At 40.5% G+C, this 14,359-nt stretch overlaps 1 protein-coding gene across 2 annotated transcripts in view; it reads right to left on the reverse strand.

The window, feature by feature from the left end:
- TMTC2 (transmembrane O-mannosyltransferase targeting cadherins 2) overlaps window positions 1–14,359 on the reverse strand; it is a 383,570-nt gene that overhangs the window by 135,455 nt on the left and 233,756 nt on the right. For both annotated transcript variants that reach the window (XM_075012210.1, XM_075012200.1), the window contains one exon: window positions 8,031–8,145. In XM_075012210.1, coding sequence (XP_074868311.1) covers window positions 8,031–8,145 — 115 coding nt within the window. The remainder of the gene's footprint in view (window positions 1–8,030; window positions 8,146–14,359) is intronic.

Consider the following 14,359-nt stretch of genomic DNA (forward strand, 5'->3'; position numbering starts at 1 on the left):
GATTTATTGAAAAAGTTAAATATGAGAATCTCTCAGAAGCATCTAAGGCTGCGTCTATACTAAGAGAAAATCAAATTCATTAATATCGACATATTGCTGCCACACTCAATTGGCAAACATCAACTGTTGCAGTAGTGCATTGTGGGAACCTATCCCACAGTTCCCTCATCCCTGTAGCATTCTAGGTATGTTCACTGGTCTTTGACATCATCTTCCCACATTGCATTTTCCTCATTCCCCTTCCATGTTAAGCCAACATCCATTTTTCCACTTGGAAGGAAGGAAAAGTAGGGCATCAACACAGGTGGCAAAGTTAACAGAAGTCTCTTTCTTCTGTAACTGAATTCTCAGCTGGCCATCCACTGACTCTGCCCCCTCCTGTGATTGCATCCAAAATCTCATACACTGAACTTATAATGGAAACAGGAATCTCAACTGGCCCTCCCCTCTGTGTTTTTTGAGGGGGTCAAAACATGAAGACAGACAGGAAATGTTAGGAAACAGATTTTATAGCTGAAACATCAAAGGTTTCGCAAAAAGCAGCAGGTGTCTGCAATGGGCAGTAAGACCCTGAAAATATTTCTGGAAGCAGGGCAGCTGCGGTCTGCAGCTGCATAGCCAGCTGGACTGTTCCAAAGCCCCCGAATACCTTAGCCACCAGGAGAGAATTTCCCCAGCGGCAGAAAGCCTCCAAATATCTTAGCTACTGGGGGAGACTGCCCCCCCAGCAGCATCAGGCCCCATGGGTCCATTGCTAGGGTGTGGGGGAGGTTTAAGTGGGGCGGGGGGAGCAACTGAAGTAGTTCCCTCAAATATCTTAGCTACCAGGGGAGACTTCCCCGCAGCAGGTGCAAGCCCTTGAAAAGTCTTTTCTGCCCTCAGAGCCGTAACTGTACACAAGCTAGGACATGGTGCGGTCTGGCAGCATGGTAAGCACCCAAATGGCAGCCATGTCCCTTTGCTGGATTGGGGGCTAGCCACACGATGTGGCCCAATGCATGAAAGACCTCAACTGCGGGGGAGGGAGGGACGTTCATGCACAAATGTGAACTGCTGAGAAGAAGTTTCTCGGCCTCTTATGCAAGCACGACCCCCAAAACAGCCTTGCTGCCATGTGGTACGGCAGGACAGTGGCAGGTGCCAGATATTAGTGCTCCCTAAATTGAGCTAATGGTATTTACAGTGAAGACAGTCACCTGGTAATATCGAGTTAACTGCCTTAAATTCAAATGTATCTGGTAGTGTAGATGCAGTCAGAAAATGAACAATATAAGGATGCGTGTTTGGTTTGTGCTTCAGAAAGGTAATGCTCATCACTGAGTACTATATTTTAATATAGCCTCTACCACTACCAAAATACCAATGGATGAAATCCTGGTCCCATTGACACCTCTGGCAAAATTCCTCTTTACCTCAATGAGATAAGGATTCAACCTTTGAGTTTTTCACAGACTATGTTGCTTATTTAAATTTCTCCCACATAACATGAGCTTCACTGCAGCTATAAAAGTTGAGGGCTAACAAGCTAATACATTTCTTACAGTGGATCATGGAGGCAAATGCATGGTAGTGCAGGTGGTGTCAGAGAGAGGCTTTGGTTTCTTCGACCATGGGATTCTGTTTCAGGAACAAGGATTGCTAGGAAGAGATGGGATCCACCTAATGAAGACAGGAGAGAGTGTATTTGTGGGCAGGCTTGCAAACCTAGTGAGAAGTGCTTTAAACTAGGTTTGTTAGGGGATGGTGACACATGCCCTGAGGTAAGCGGGGAATGAAGAAGCAACAACAATGGAAAATGCCTGATTCAAAGATGAATGTAGGCCAATCTAAGGTGTTTGCACACAAATGCAAGAAGCCTGGGTAACAAACAGGAAAAATTAGAGGTGCTGGCACAGTCAAAAAATATGAGGTGGTTGGAATAATGGAGACTTAGTGGGATGACTCCTATAACTGAGGCACAGTCACAGAAGGGTACAAACTGTTCAGGAAGGACAGGCAGGGGAAAAAAGGAGCAGCTGTGCTGTATGTGAGAGACCAATATGACTGTTCAGAGCTCCAGTATATGGAGGGAGAAAAGCCAGTTGATTGTCTTTGGATTAAGCTTAGAGGAAGAAGCAACAGAGGTGACGTGGTGGTTGGTGTCTGCTATAAAGCACCAGACCAGGGAAATGAGATAGATGAGGATTTCTTCAGACATCTAAGAGAAGCTTCCAAATCACAGGCCCTGGTTCTCATGAGAGACTTTAGTCACCCAGACATTTGTTGGGAGACCAATACAGCAGCACACAGACAATCCAGGCAGCTTTTGGAGAGTGCTGGGGACAACTTCCTGGTACAAGTGCTGAAGGAACTGACCAGGGCCATGCACAGCTTGACCAGATGCTTACAAACAGGAAAGAACTTTTAGGAGAAATAGAAGTGAGTGGTAACCTGGGCTGCAGCAACCATGAGATGGCAGATTTCGGAATCCTTACAAAAGGAAGAAAGGTGAGTAATAAAATATAGACTCTTGATTTCAGAGGAGCAGACTTTGACTCCCTCAAAAGAACTGATGGGCAGGATCCCTAGGGAAATGGATATGAAGGGTAGTATTTTAAAGAATTCTCATTGAAAGCATAGGAACAAACCATCCCGATGTGCAGTAAGAAAAGTGAACATGATATGCAATCAGCTTATCTTAACAAATAAATCCTTGACAAACTCAAGCTCAGAAAGCATGCATATAAGAAGTCGAAACTTGGACAGCTAACTAAGGAGTAGAAACATATGGCTGGAGAATGTTAGGGAGTAATCAGGAAAGCGAAAGCACAATTGGAACTGCAGCTGGCAAGGAATGTGAACAGTAACAAGGAGATTTCTACAGGCATGTTGACAATAGGAGGGTGATCAGGGAAGGTGTGGGGCCATTACTGAATGAGGGAGGTAACCTAGTGCCAGATGACGTCAGTAAAGCTGAACTACTCAATGCTTTTTTTGCCTTCATCTTCGCGGACAAGATCAGTTCCCAAACTACGGCACTAGGCAGTGCAGTACGGGAAGGAGACAGGCAGCCCTTAGGGGAGAAAGAACAGGTTAAGAGCCACGTAGAAAAGTTAGAGGTATGCAAATACCTGGGTCCAGATTTAATGCATCAAAGGGTACTGGGGGAATTGGCAGCTGCAATTGCAGAGCCTTTGGCTATTATCTTTGAAAACTCATGGAGATCTGGAGAAATCCCAGATGGTTGGAAAAAGGCAAATGTAGTGCCCATCTTTAAAAAATGAAAGAAGGATAATCCAGGAAACTATAGACCGGTCAGCCTTAGCTCAGTCCCTGGAAGAATCATGGAGGGGAACCTCAAGGAATCCATTTTGAAGCACTTGGAAAAGGAGAAAGTGATCAAGAGTAGTCAACATGGATCCATCAAGGGCAAGTCATGCCTGACCAATCTAATTAGCTCCTCTGAGGAGGTAACTGGCTCTGTGGACATGGGGAAGTCAATGGATGTGATATAGCTTGACTTTAGCAAAGCTTTTGATACAGTCTCTGACAACATTCTTGCCCATAATTAAGGACGTATGGATTGGATACATGGAGTGTAAGATGGATAGAAAGCTGGTTTGATGGACGGGCCCAGCAGGTATTGGTCAATGTCCAGCTGGAGGTTGTTTTCAAGTGGAGTGCCCCAAGGATCAGTTCTTGGGCCAGTATTGTTCAATGGCTTTATTAATTACCTGGATGAGGGGATGGATTGCATCCTCAGCAAATTTGCAGATGACACTAAAATAAGAGGTGAGGTAGAAACATTGGAGGGTAGGGATAGGGTCCAGAATGACCTAGAGAAATTGGAGGATTGGATCAAAAGAAATCTGATGAGGTTCAACAAGGAGAAGTGCAGAGTCCTGCACTTGGGATGAAAGAATCCCAAAACAGAAGAATTACAGGTTGGATGCCAACTGGCTAAGTAGCAGTGCAGCAGAAAAGGACCTGGGGATTACAGTGGATGCGAGGCTGGATGTAATAGATTATCCAAGGGTTATATAACTATGTTGTTCAACCAATTGCAGGCTTCAGACAGCAAATGACACACTCAGAATTAGACAAAACTTCGAATGAGGTTGCTATAATTATTACAAAGTCTAATTTAGCAGGAAGCAAATTGCTCTTAGGTATAATGTCTCATGCAATGGCATTTACGAAGACACAGCCTATAACAGTCATATAATAAAATGTATTTCAGCTATTACCTGGACGTTCAGTTTACATTAATTTGTAAATTTGTGTAGGAAATACTGAAAACTTACCAGCTCTACAAATTTGAGGCCTCTTTCTCTTCTGTCATGTGGATTGCAAGAGTGCTGCTGTCTGTGGTCGGGTGGGCAATAATTTTTGCTGGTGGGGGGCACTGCAAGAATTTGGAAACTGGTCAAGGGTTGCACTCTTCCATGATATTAATAGAGGAATTGTGGGGTCTGGGTTGGCTGAGAATGGAGCCTGGAGTAAGGAATTAAAGTGCAGGAGGGGTGTGGAGTTGGGGAGGGAGTTTGAGTGAAGGAGGCAGTTGTGACTTGTGGCAGAGGTCATGGGCATAGGTTTTGGGATGTGACCTAAAGTAGGAGGGGACTGTGACACAGGGCATGGGACTGCAGTGAGGGAGAGAGTGCAAGGGTTTGGGCTGCAAGCTAGGGGGAGGAGGTTGTGGCCTGGGGCAGAGGACTGGCATGCAGGATCTCGGAGGGGATACTGAATGTGGGAGGAGGATCAGAGGGTTTTGGTTATGTGGCATATGGGTGCAAGAGAGGGGCAGAGGGTAGGGTTATGTGGGGTAAAGGGACAGGAGGGGGACAGGGGGTTAGCGTATTGTGGGGTAGGAGAACAGATGAGGGGGACAAGGTTGAGGGGAGGGAGGGACTGGCTGTCAGAGACAGGCTCTGACCAGGAGACTTACCTCAGTAGCTGACAGCCAGCAGCCCTGCAGCAGGCTCCCAGCCTGCTTCTGCACCAGAACACACGAAACTGCTGCCTGCTTCATGCAGCTCACTGCTCTTGATGCCAGAGGGGTTGGGGAGGTTTTGTGTGCTGTCCTCCATCCTCCCCACCCCACCCCACCACAACCCCCAGGAAAAATCTCTCAGCTCCTATTGGCTGGAAGCCATAAACTTGCCAATGGGAACAGATATTTTGCAAGGGAGCAGGAGCAGCGTGTGAAGCCTCCTCTTCCCTCCTGGCATCCAGAGCAAAGAGCTACATGGGAGGAGGAAGCCACTTCAAGCAGTATCTTCCTGCTCTGTGCCTGAGACGATCCACAGGCTGGATGCAGTGGTTTGGCAGGACGGATCTGGCCCATGGATCATATCTTGCCCACCCCTGCTCTATAGCATTATTATTCCTACATAACCATCCTGATTTTTCACTTGCCCTCTGGATACCTTATCAAAGGTGGTCAGGACCACAGAATATTTCCCTTGTAAGGCTTTTGACTTCTCCTATTCAGAACACACTCAGGGAATGAGGCTGTAACCTCATTATTGAGTCTGTGACCCCATGCCTCACTCACGGTTCAGCTTGTACACTGATGAAGTGGATGCCCAACAAAACTAGACTAGGAGATAATGCAACCAAAGACTAAAGTAATGAACATGCAGAAGGGAAGGGACATAAAGCTGTTCAGCAATAGTCACGTACTGTGTTCTACTTTTACACTGCATTCTGCAGGCTTAGCTTGAATTAAGTTAAACCCTATGCAATTGCACATAAAGTAAGGATTTTTTTACTTAAAAGAAAATAAAGACAAAAGGGTGTTCTAGCTGTTGGATCTTCTCTTATTGGAAGTGGTCTTGCACATCTGCATATACACACTGCATGAAAGTCATCTATGCTCCAGAAGAGTGCTTCCTTCTATTTCCTAGTACTTCCTTCTACAGAGTCCTGAATAGTCAAACAAATTTCAGTTAACTTTCTTACACACGTGAATCCAAAGGAATACCAAGAAACAATCTACTCACTGGAAATACTGTTCAGCATACCCCTCTATTCAACATACATATGCATGTGGTTCACTGCCAAATAATATGCTGGAAGAATTACAAGAAGTCCTGGGGCACCTTATAGACTAACAGATATTTTGGAGCACAAGCTTTTGTGCGCAAAGACCCGCTTCACCAGATGCATGAGTGGAGGGGGTGGGGGGTCAGAGGAATATTTAAAGAGTGGGGTCCCAGTAAAAGGGAGGGCCAGAGCTAATAAGGTCTATTCAGTCATGGTGGAAAAGGCCCATTATCAGTTGTATGTATGAAGAGACTTAAAAACAGGTCAGATAAAACAGGGGGATGTGCTTTTTCTTAAAAATGGGTGAACTGCACTGACTCAAAATCTTTCCCTGTAAGAAAAAAAGGAGAAAAAAAGGGAAAAAAAGAAAAAAAGCCCAAAAAAACCAAAGTACCCTTGTGCTGAAAAAAATATACTAAGCTTCAGCCAAAAACAGAAGCATCTGAAATTGACCCTTCGAAAAAAAAGTGTGCAACCTTAACTCCACCTTAACTTACATGCACAGCCTACAGTTAGAAGAAAATCATGCTTATTTTTGGTACCTAAATTATAGCAATATAAGGACCTCACTGACTTACATTGAAAAAAATGGAGCTAAGTTTCCACTGAATTTATCCTGGGAATTGACAAGTGTACTTTTAGTGAATCAGCTGACTACAATTTTGTGGGAATGAGATTACGAGCTTTGTAAATGTGTTTTTTAAAATGCAATTATAGTCAAAACATTGCTTATGTACAAAAAAGGTCCTCCTTACTCAGATTCGCTTCTTATGTGTATTCACATTCTCACCTGTCTACTTTTGAGATTCAAACAAGTTTTTAAATATTTTTTTCACTCCTGTTCATGCTGTGTAGTTAATGGCTGGATTCTGATCTACCTCACCCAGTGTATACCAGGGAAATACATCGATTTCAGATATGCAGTTCTAGGCATTTGTGTAGCTAGAACTGACGTAACGGAATTGACTTATTCCCTCGTACAGACCAAGCTGAGAAAAAGTTGATTTTGCTGCATCTTCACCACCAGCGCATCGATCTTCTGGTAAGTATAGACAAACTCAAAGAGTGAAGCTGAATAGCTGGCCTTCAGTATTGTAGGTGATAACATAGAACACATATGTAACCTCACTTTGAGATAGCCGGATACATTGGCAGTTCTTAATGAAAGAGAAGAAAAAAAGTAAAGTTTGTATATGAAGCACATTTGAGCTAGAAGCAAGTAGGATACGAACACAGAATCTCCTCTCTCTGTCTCTCGCTCGCTCTCTCCTTCCCAGCCCCAATTTTCAATTACTAAGCTTGTGCTGTGGTGAGGCTGTTTATTATCTAAAAGGATTAATGAGTCTGGGGAAAAAAAAACAAACAAACACTTGTTTGCTGCATTGCTGTCACTCTGCTTTCCATTTTATTTCTTCTCCCACACATGTACCAACACACACAAACAGGAATAAAGGCTTTTCTGCATGTGCATCCTGTTACCCATATAAATCACGAAAGGACATAGTGGAATACTCAAATTCTGACCAGACACAACTGATTTATACTAGACAACGTCCACATCTTGACCTCATAGGAATTTAAAAAAAAAAAAAAAAAGACACAAGTGTTAACCAGTGCATTTATAGTGGCGACTGGAAATGTGATAGGACGCTGGCATTACTGACTTAAATGTTAGAATTTTGTTTGATGGATTCCCAGTGAACGCACAGATTTTTGTATTTATCTTCAGAGCAGAGCCATACAGTTAGGGTATACGAACCCACTATGTCTACACTTGCTCCCTTCAAAATAAAGCAGTATACATGAATATCTGATAATATGAATGAAAACAAAAAGAGGCCTGTCCACCCCATAGATGAAGGAGCATGATTAATGAAAATGCTATTATAAAGAGCAAAAAAGCAACAGTTAACGTCATCTCCATTGCCAGCTACTAAATCAATAGCCCCATTCACAAGAGGTTTCACAGATGACCCAACCCAGGGAAAGTCATGCATACTTACAAATTATAAAGCATATCAGCCATGTTGCTGCGGTAGTACAAGGCATTTCTATAGGCGCTTTCAGCTTCAGAAATCTTGCTCTGGCTCTTGAGAACATTTCCAAGGTTACCCCAAGCTGTCAAAAGGAAAAAGCACTATTCAGAATCAGTTACAATCGAATCATACGTGCCATAGTATTTGAACATCAGGACATTCCATAGGGAGAGAAAACCCACAGGGAACCTTTTTTGTGTGAACGTGTACGTGCGAGATTTTCTTTTTCCTGTTACTATCATTTCATCTTACTGTAAGAGTGACGTTCCATAGCAATGATTCTTATAAATTTGGTATAATCTTCACATTTGAAGAAAGAATCTCTTTTTAAACATATTCTATCATAAGCCTTTACTAAAAGGGTGTGCTCTATGGAAGGGCAAGGAGCATTTTATTTTTAATCATCTTAAAATAATAACTGGAGACCAATTTTGTGTCTGATCAGGGAGAAATACATGTCTGAAGCATGTTGTATACCTATGTACTCCAAAGCCACAAGAAATCTTCCCAAATAAACACACCTCTCTCTAAAATATGAAAACTGATAGATGACAGGAATTTAAGTCAAGGTTAGACAACTAACAAGATCAGAGGCACACAATATGATTCTAATACACTAGACTGATCGATAAAATGCACTTTCTAGTTGAGAGGATTATGTATGTCTCTATTTCACAACATTTTGCACTATACCATAGGCTTTTCTAGCCCATCTTAAAATGTTTTGAAGTAAAATGTATTTGAGGCGGTGCAGATGGTCATTTTGAAAAGGTGGCTTTCAAGTTGCTAAGAAAAATAATCCCCTCTCCCCAAAACAACAATTGGCACTACATTATGCACACACACATACATTCAATAACACACGGCATGCACTATACATATAGCTATCACAGATGCTTTTTAAAATGGTTCCCTCTTTTCCTAAGTATAGCATGAAGGCTAAAGATACAAGTTAAATAAGACCATTAAAAGAAGAATGCCTCTTATTCAACTCATGAAGCCCAATTTATAGGTATGGCACATTTCCCCCAAGTTATTTCTCCCACTATGTTTCACTTAGCACCTCTAAAGCATTTTTCATAGACAATGATGCAATACAGGTTTCACACAGCACAACTAAAGAGACCAGTAATTATTTCAGATACTTTCTTTTTTTAAAATAAAGTATACTGGTGTCAAGCTGTTGAGGTCTGCTACAAAATTATCCAGCCAAAGATGAAAACAGCGGCAAACACAGCATTTTCCTCTCAGCAGAATAAACTTAGCAGCAGTGTGCATAACCTCACTAGCGAGAGCAACTGAAGGAAGAAAAGCTAGAGGCATCCATGAAAACAAAATCACAATTGCTGTCTCCCCAGTTGCACATTTTATACAGGTGGCAAAACAAAATGGGTATTTCTATGAAAAAAAAGGCTCTCTCCTAGGGCTTATCTACACTTAAGCGGAGATTATGCTCTGGAGATCAATCTTTTGGGCATTGATTTAGCAGGTCTAGTAGGAACATGCTAAATCGACCATTCATTGGTCTCCCATCAACCCCTGTACTCCACAGGGTCATGAGGAGTAAGGGCAGTTGATGGGAGAGTTTCTCGTCAACCTCACAGTATGGGGATGCTACAGAAATCTGGCTTAAGGTACTTTGAATTCAGCTATGTTATTCACATAGCTGGAGTTGCATATCTTAAGTCAACTTTCTCACTAAGTGTAGGCCTGTCTTTAGATGAGTTATTTCAGTTTTGCTTAGAATTTCATTTAAAGAGCATTAACACCAACAAACCTTATTTATCTTCTGAGTAACTGGTACTGTAGCTGCAAATGCATTATCATCTAAAAACACATATCTATTATCTAACAAAATGTATGTGCTAATATATTCCCCTTCTTTCCTTTAGGTTTTGGTGTTTAATCTGTATATATACACACACACATTTCAGAAGACTGAATATCCTAATAATTTCTCTAAGGGGTATCAGAACAAAAAGCAGTCAAGTAGCACTTTAAAGACTAGCAAAATGGTTTATTAGGTGAGCTTTCGTGGGACGGACCCACTTCTTCAGACCATAGCCAGACCAGAACAGACTCAATATTTAAGGCACAGAGAACCAAAAACAGTAAGCAAGGAGGACAAATCAGAAAAAGATAATCAAGGTGAGCAAATCAGAGAGTGGAGGGATGGGGGGGAAGGTCAAGAATTAGACTGAGCCAATCTAATTCTTGGCTCAATCTAATTCTTGACCTTCCCCCCCCACCCCCACTCTCTGATTTGCTCACCTTGGTTATCTTTTTCTGATTTGTCCTCCTTGCTTACTGTTTTTGGTTCTCTGTGCCTTAAATATTGAGTCTGTTCTGGTCTGAAGAAGTAGGTCTGTCCCACGAAAGCTCACCTAATAAACCATTTAGCTAGTCTTTAAAGTGCTACTTGACTGCTTTTTGTTTTGATAGTGTATAGACTAGCACGGCTTCCTCTTTGTTTCTAAGGGGGTATGCCTTTTTACACTTGATCAGCATTATAGAAACACACACCATTTGTGGTTCTGACTGCTTTATTGTTTTACTGTATACCAACATGAGAGTTGTCAACAGAACACAGAGTTAATATAGTGTCTCTGATGTTTGGCTCTGCACTGAAGAAGCTGTAGGTCCCACTTAAATGGTATCTCAATTCTTCCCCTCTCTGAATTTTCCCATAGGAGAATAAAAGTTTGGATTATGAGGCAATCTTCTTCTGCCAACAACTGTCCCCATAGAGAAGGCAAAAATTCATCTAATAAATTTACAAGTGTTCCACTATTATAGATTCTTTTTGTAAGGACTTTAAAATCATCAAACACTGAAACTAATATTTTTATTAAGGGGGAAATGAGAGCACAATATCACACAGGCATTAAAGAGTTCCTTTGATTGTGCCTCAATATACTCAATGAACACAAGCAGAGAGCAATGTACTGTTTTTCAAAGAAAGTCAATGAGCATATTAAAGTATACAAATCTAGAATCCCAAGGTTTTCAACACAGGCCAAAATGTGAATCTCTGCTTAACAGCTATTTCATTTTATAATTTAGTACATTTTGGGTGCTTTGTTCATTACTTCCCATTGAACTATCACTAAATGCTATCTATCACCAACTGTACATAGCATAATTGAGTGGGGCAGGGACAGGACCAAGAAAAAATAAATCTTACAAGCAACACCAATATCAATGGGGATTGGAGGTTCAGCTTTTATTTTACTTTTGCAATGAAAAAAATCAACATAGTATTTTTTTTCTGTAAAACTTTACTTCATTCTATATCCAGAACTAGGAGAACGTGATATGTTGGCTCAGCTTCTGCATTTATGTAACAGAAAGGATGCCTTAGGACCTGAGTCCTTAAACTGGATATCAGATTCCCAGGGGATTGTGAATGGGTGTTAGTCAGGACCTACACTTCATATGTTAGCAAATGGTCAGGGAAGGAGGTTTAAATTACCTGAAAGAGGAGGCCATAGGAACTTTCGCTCCTTGTATATGTAGACAATCCCAGTACAACAGGCGACTAACATGGTATAACAGACAGGTAACTAGTACAACCTACATCAAGCAATTGATAGGTCATTTACATTCTAAATCACATTTGTAATCACATAACTTTTTATGCTTTGCATCAGCACTTTAAAAAAATTGTGCAAATTTTCAAGAAAATTAGTTCAACTATTTGAGTATGCAAGGATGAGAAACAAACAATTATACACATGCATGTGACTACACACACATTGCTCTGAGGTGCTAAATATCTTTTTGGCATTCACTTTCAAACTCTGCATATGGCTAGAACTCAGAGGAACAGGCCTCATACTAAACTGGATTAGTGATTCTGAAGTTTTAAATTGGCAAACAAACTTTATTTTAGTAACTTTTTAATAAACTTTCCATGCAAAGTGTATAATAAAGGACAGTTAGCAGTGTAAAGTAAAACACTTGACATTCACAAGGTGCTGAAGTATATGGAGATTATGATTCGGTCTTCAGTTACAAGAGCCTTCCCTAGTTCAATGCAGGGGGCTCAGTCATGTACAGAGAATGAGGAAACTAATCTTTTTAAATCTTAAGTCTTCACTGTATAGTCTACTCCACCATTCACTGTGCGCCAGCCCCTCACTGAAACAGGCAGCATCTTGTTGACAAAAACAGCATATGAATATGTAATTAAAGACTATTTCATGATGCATTCACATAACAGGGACAAAGCAGCAGAAATGTAGCACTTTAAAGATTAACAAAATGATTCATTCGGTGATGAGCTTTCATGGGACAGACCCACTTCTTCACATTTGAAAGCTCATCACTGAAAAAATCATTTTGTTAGTCTTTAAAGTGCTACATTTCTGCTGCTTTTTTTTGTTGGAGTGCAAACTAATATAGCTACCTCTCTGTTACTATATAACAGGGACAGTTATGTTCATGTATAATATACAGGGAATTCACAGTTCTGCTTCACTACATACAGACAGTCTCAGATCACATTCAACCCATTTTGACAGAAAAAGCCAAAAGAAGTTTGGGAAATATTTTGGACAAGAATTTCCATTCAACTTACATCTGCATGCAGACAGAGCCAATAACCCATTGCCAAGATGTATAAAAAGCATTTAGAAAACAGTGTCCCCAAAGGACATGCAATTTTTAAAAATGCATGTAATTTGGTAAAATCAAAATAGATTTTCAATAGACCACAAAATGACATATGTGTAAGCTAGCAACAAAGTTCATGACAAACTTATGTTGTGTCGACCCAAATAGCTCATGTGCTACAGCTGTGACTTAAACACTAAAAGGATTTTTCAGTTCTCTTCATACGTTAAACAAACATGGGAAAGTTTAGCTTAAAAGGTGAAAATAGTTACCAATTTAAAATCTAATCCTGAAAATCTAGGAACATTCTTAACTGTGTATGATGATTAGTCTTTTCAAATTCAAGTATCCAGGTCTAACTATGCTCGGAAAGACCTATACATTTGAATTACTGTGTCTTTCTCTGGAAAGAGATATGATGGGGGAAAAATTGTTTTACCTGTAATTAGTCAGTTTGAATTCAAGCCTTGAATTCAAGAAGCATGTTTTACAAAATAAATCATAGAACTGGATTTTCTTTTTCTCTCTTGCATAATTCAATTGCAAGTAAAATACATGCAACTATTTTCCTATAAACAAACCTTTTTCTTTTTGCCATACTGCTGGTTACATTAGCATTATTATTCCAGCAAAATGAAAATAGCCAAGAAACAAAATTAACATTTCAGAGAAAAGCACCCTACAAAATAATAAACTTAGACCAGCAAATCCAGGTTCAACTGACTATTAAAAAAAGATTCTTAGAAAATATTCATTGACAAAGTTGTTAATCAACAGTCAGTATGAGAATTCATAAGTAAATCTGCATTAGAACAGCCAAGATTTAAAAAAAAAAAAAAAAGTTACTTTGGAAATCTTTTAAAATTTACTTGGCATGAAGTAGAATTTGTCATCAAACTACTTCTACAAAAAGGAGGAGGAAATCAAACAAACAAAAGCTTCAAAGAACAAACAATTTAGGATTTGAAAATGAAGCAGCCAGATATACTGCTTATAATAACCAACTGTATTCACATGCATACCTACAATTTACTAATGTTGAAGTTTGTTTCCCTGACCTTAAGGATGCAGGGATCATTCATAAACTACGTTTCAGGGCCCAAATTGATGAAGACAACTGCTTGGGTGACATTGATAAACTACTTCAAAAGTAACCAAACTAATTAAAGAACAGCAGTAGAAGATTGTGATACATCATTTTCTCAGCAGTCCATCAAACTAAGAACTCTGCTTATGGGAAAAAATTACACTGGCACATCAACACTTCTAAACAGTGATTCCAGTTTTGTGACTTTTGACTTGCTTTTCATTTGCAAAATTAATTCAGGGGTAGTTTCTCTCCTGTTCTTATTCTCTATGATCCTTCCGTACTAAAGGCTCTCCTGGCCAATCTTTCAGAAACAGAGGGCACACTATGCCATTGTGGACTTTGCATTTCCATAACCCATTTCAGAGAAGACAGCACATTGAGCTTTGCGGGCTAAAAGAGGTCCATAATTGGTGGTGGTGTCAGTATTACTGCTAATTTTTGAAATTCAGACAAAAGCTTCCTGTGCTCAAAACGGCATCTAGATAAGAAAGCATGAGATGGGAAATAGATGTTTTTGGGAGACATTCCAACATTACGGTGCTGGGCACTACTGTAGAAATCTAGCTATATAAACAGACCATATTGGCAGCTA

This window comes from Carettochelys insculpta, chromosome 1 (assembly GCF_033958435.1).
Source record: "Carettochelys insculpta isolate YL-2023 chromosome 1, ASM3395843v1, whole genome shotgun sequence".
NCBI lineage: Eukaryota > Metazoa > Chordata > Testudines > Carettochelyidae > Carettochelys > Carettochelys insculpta.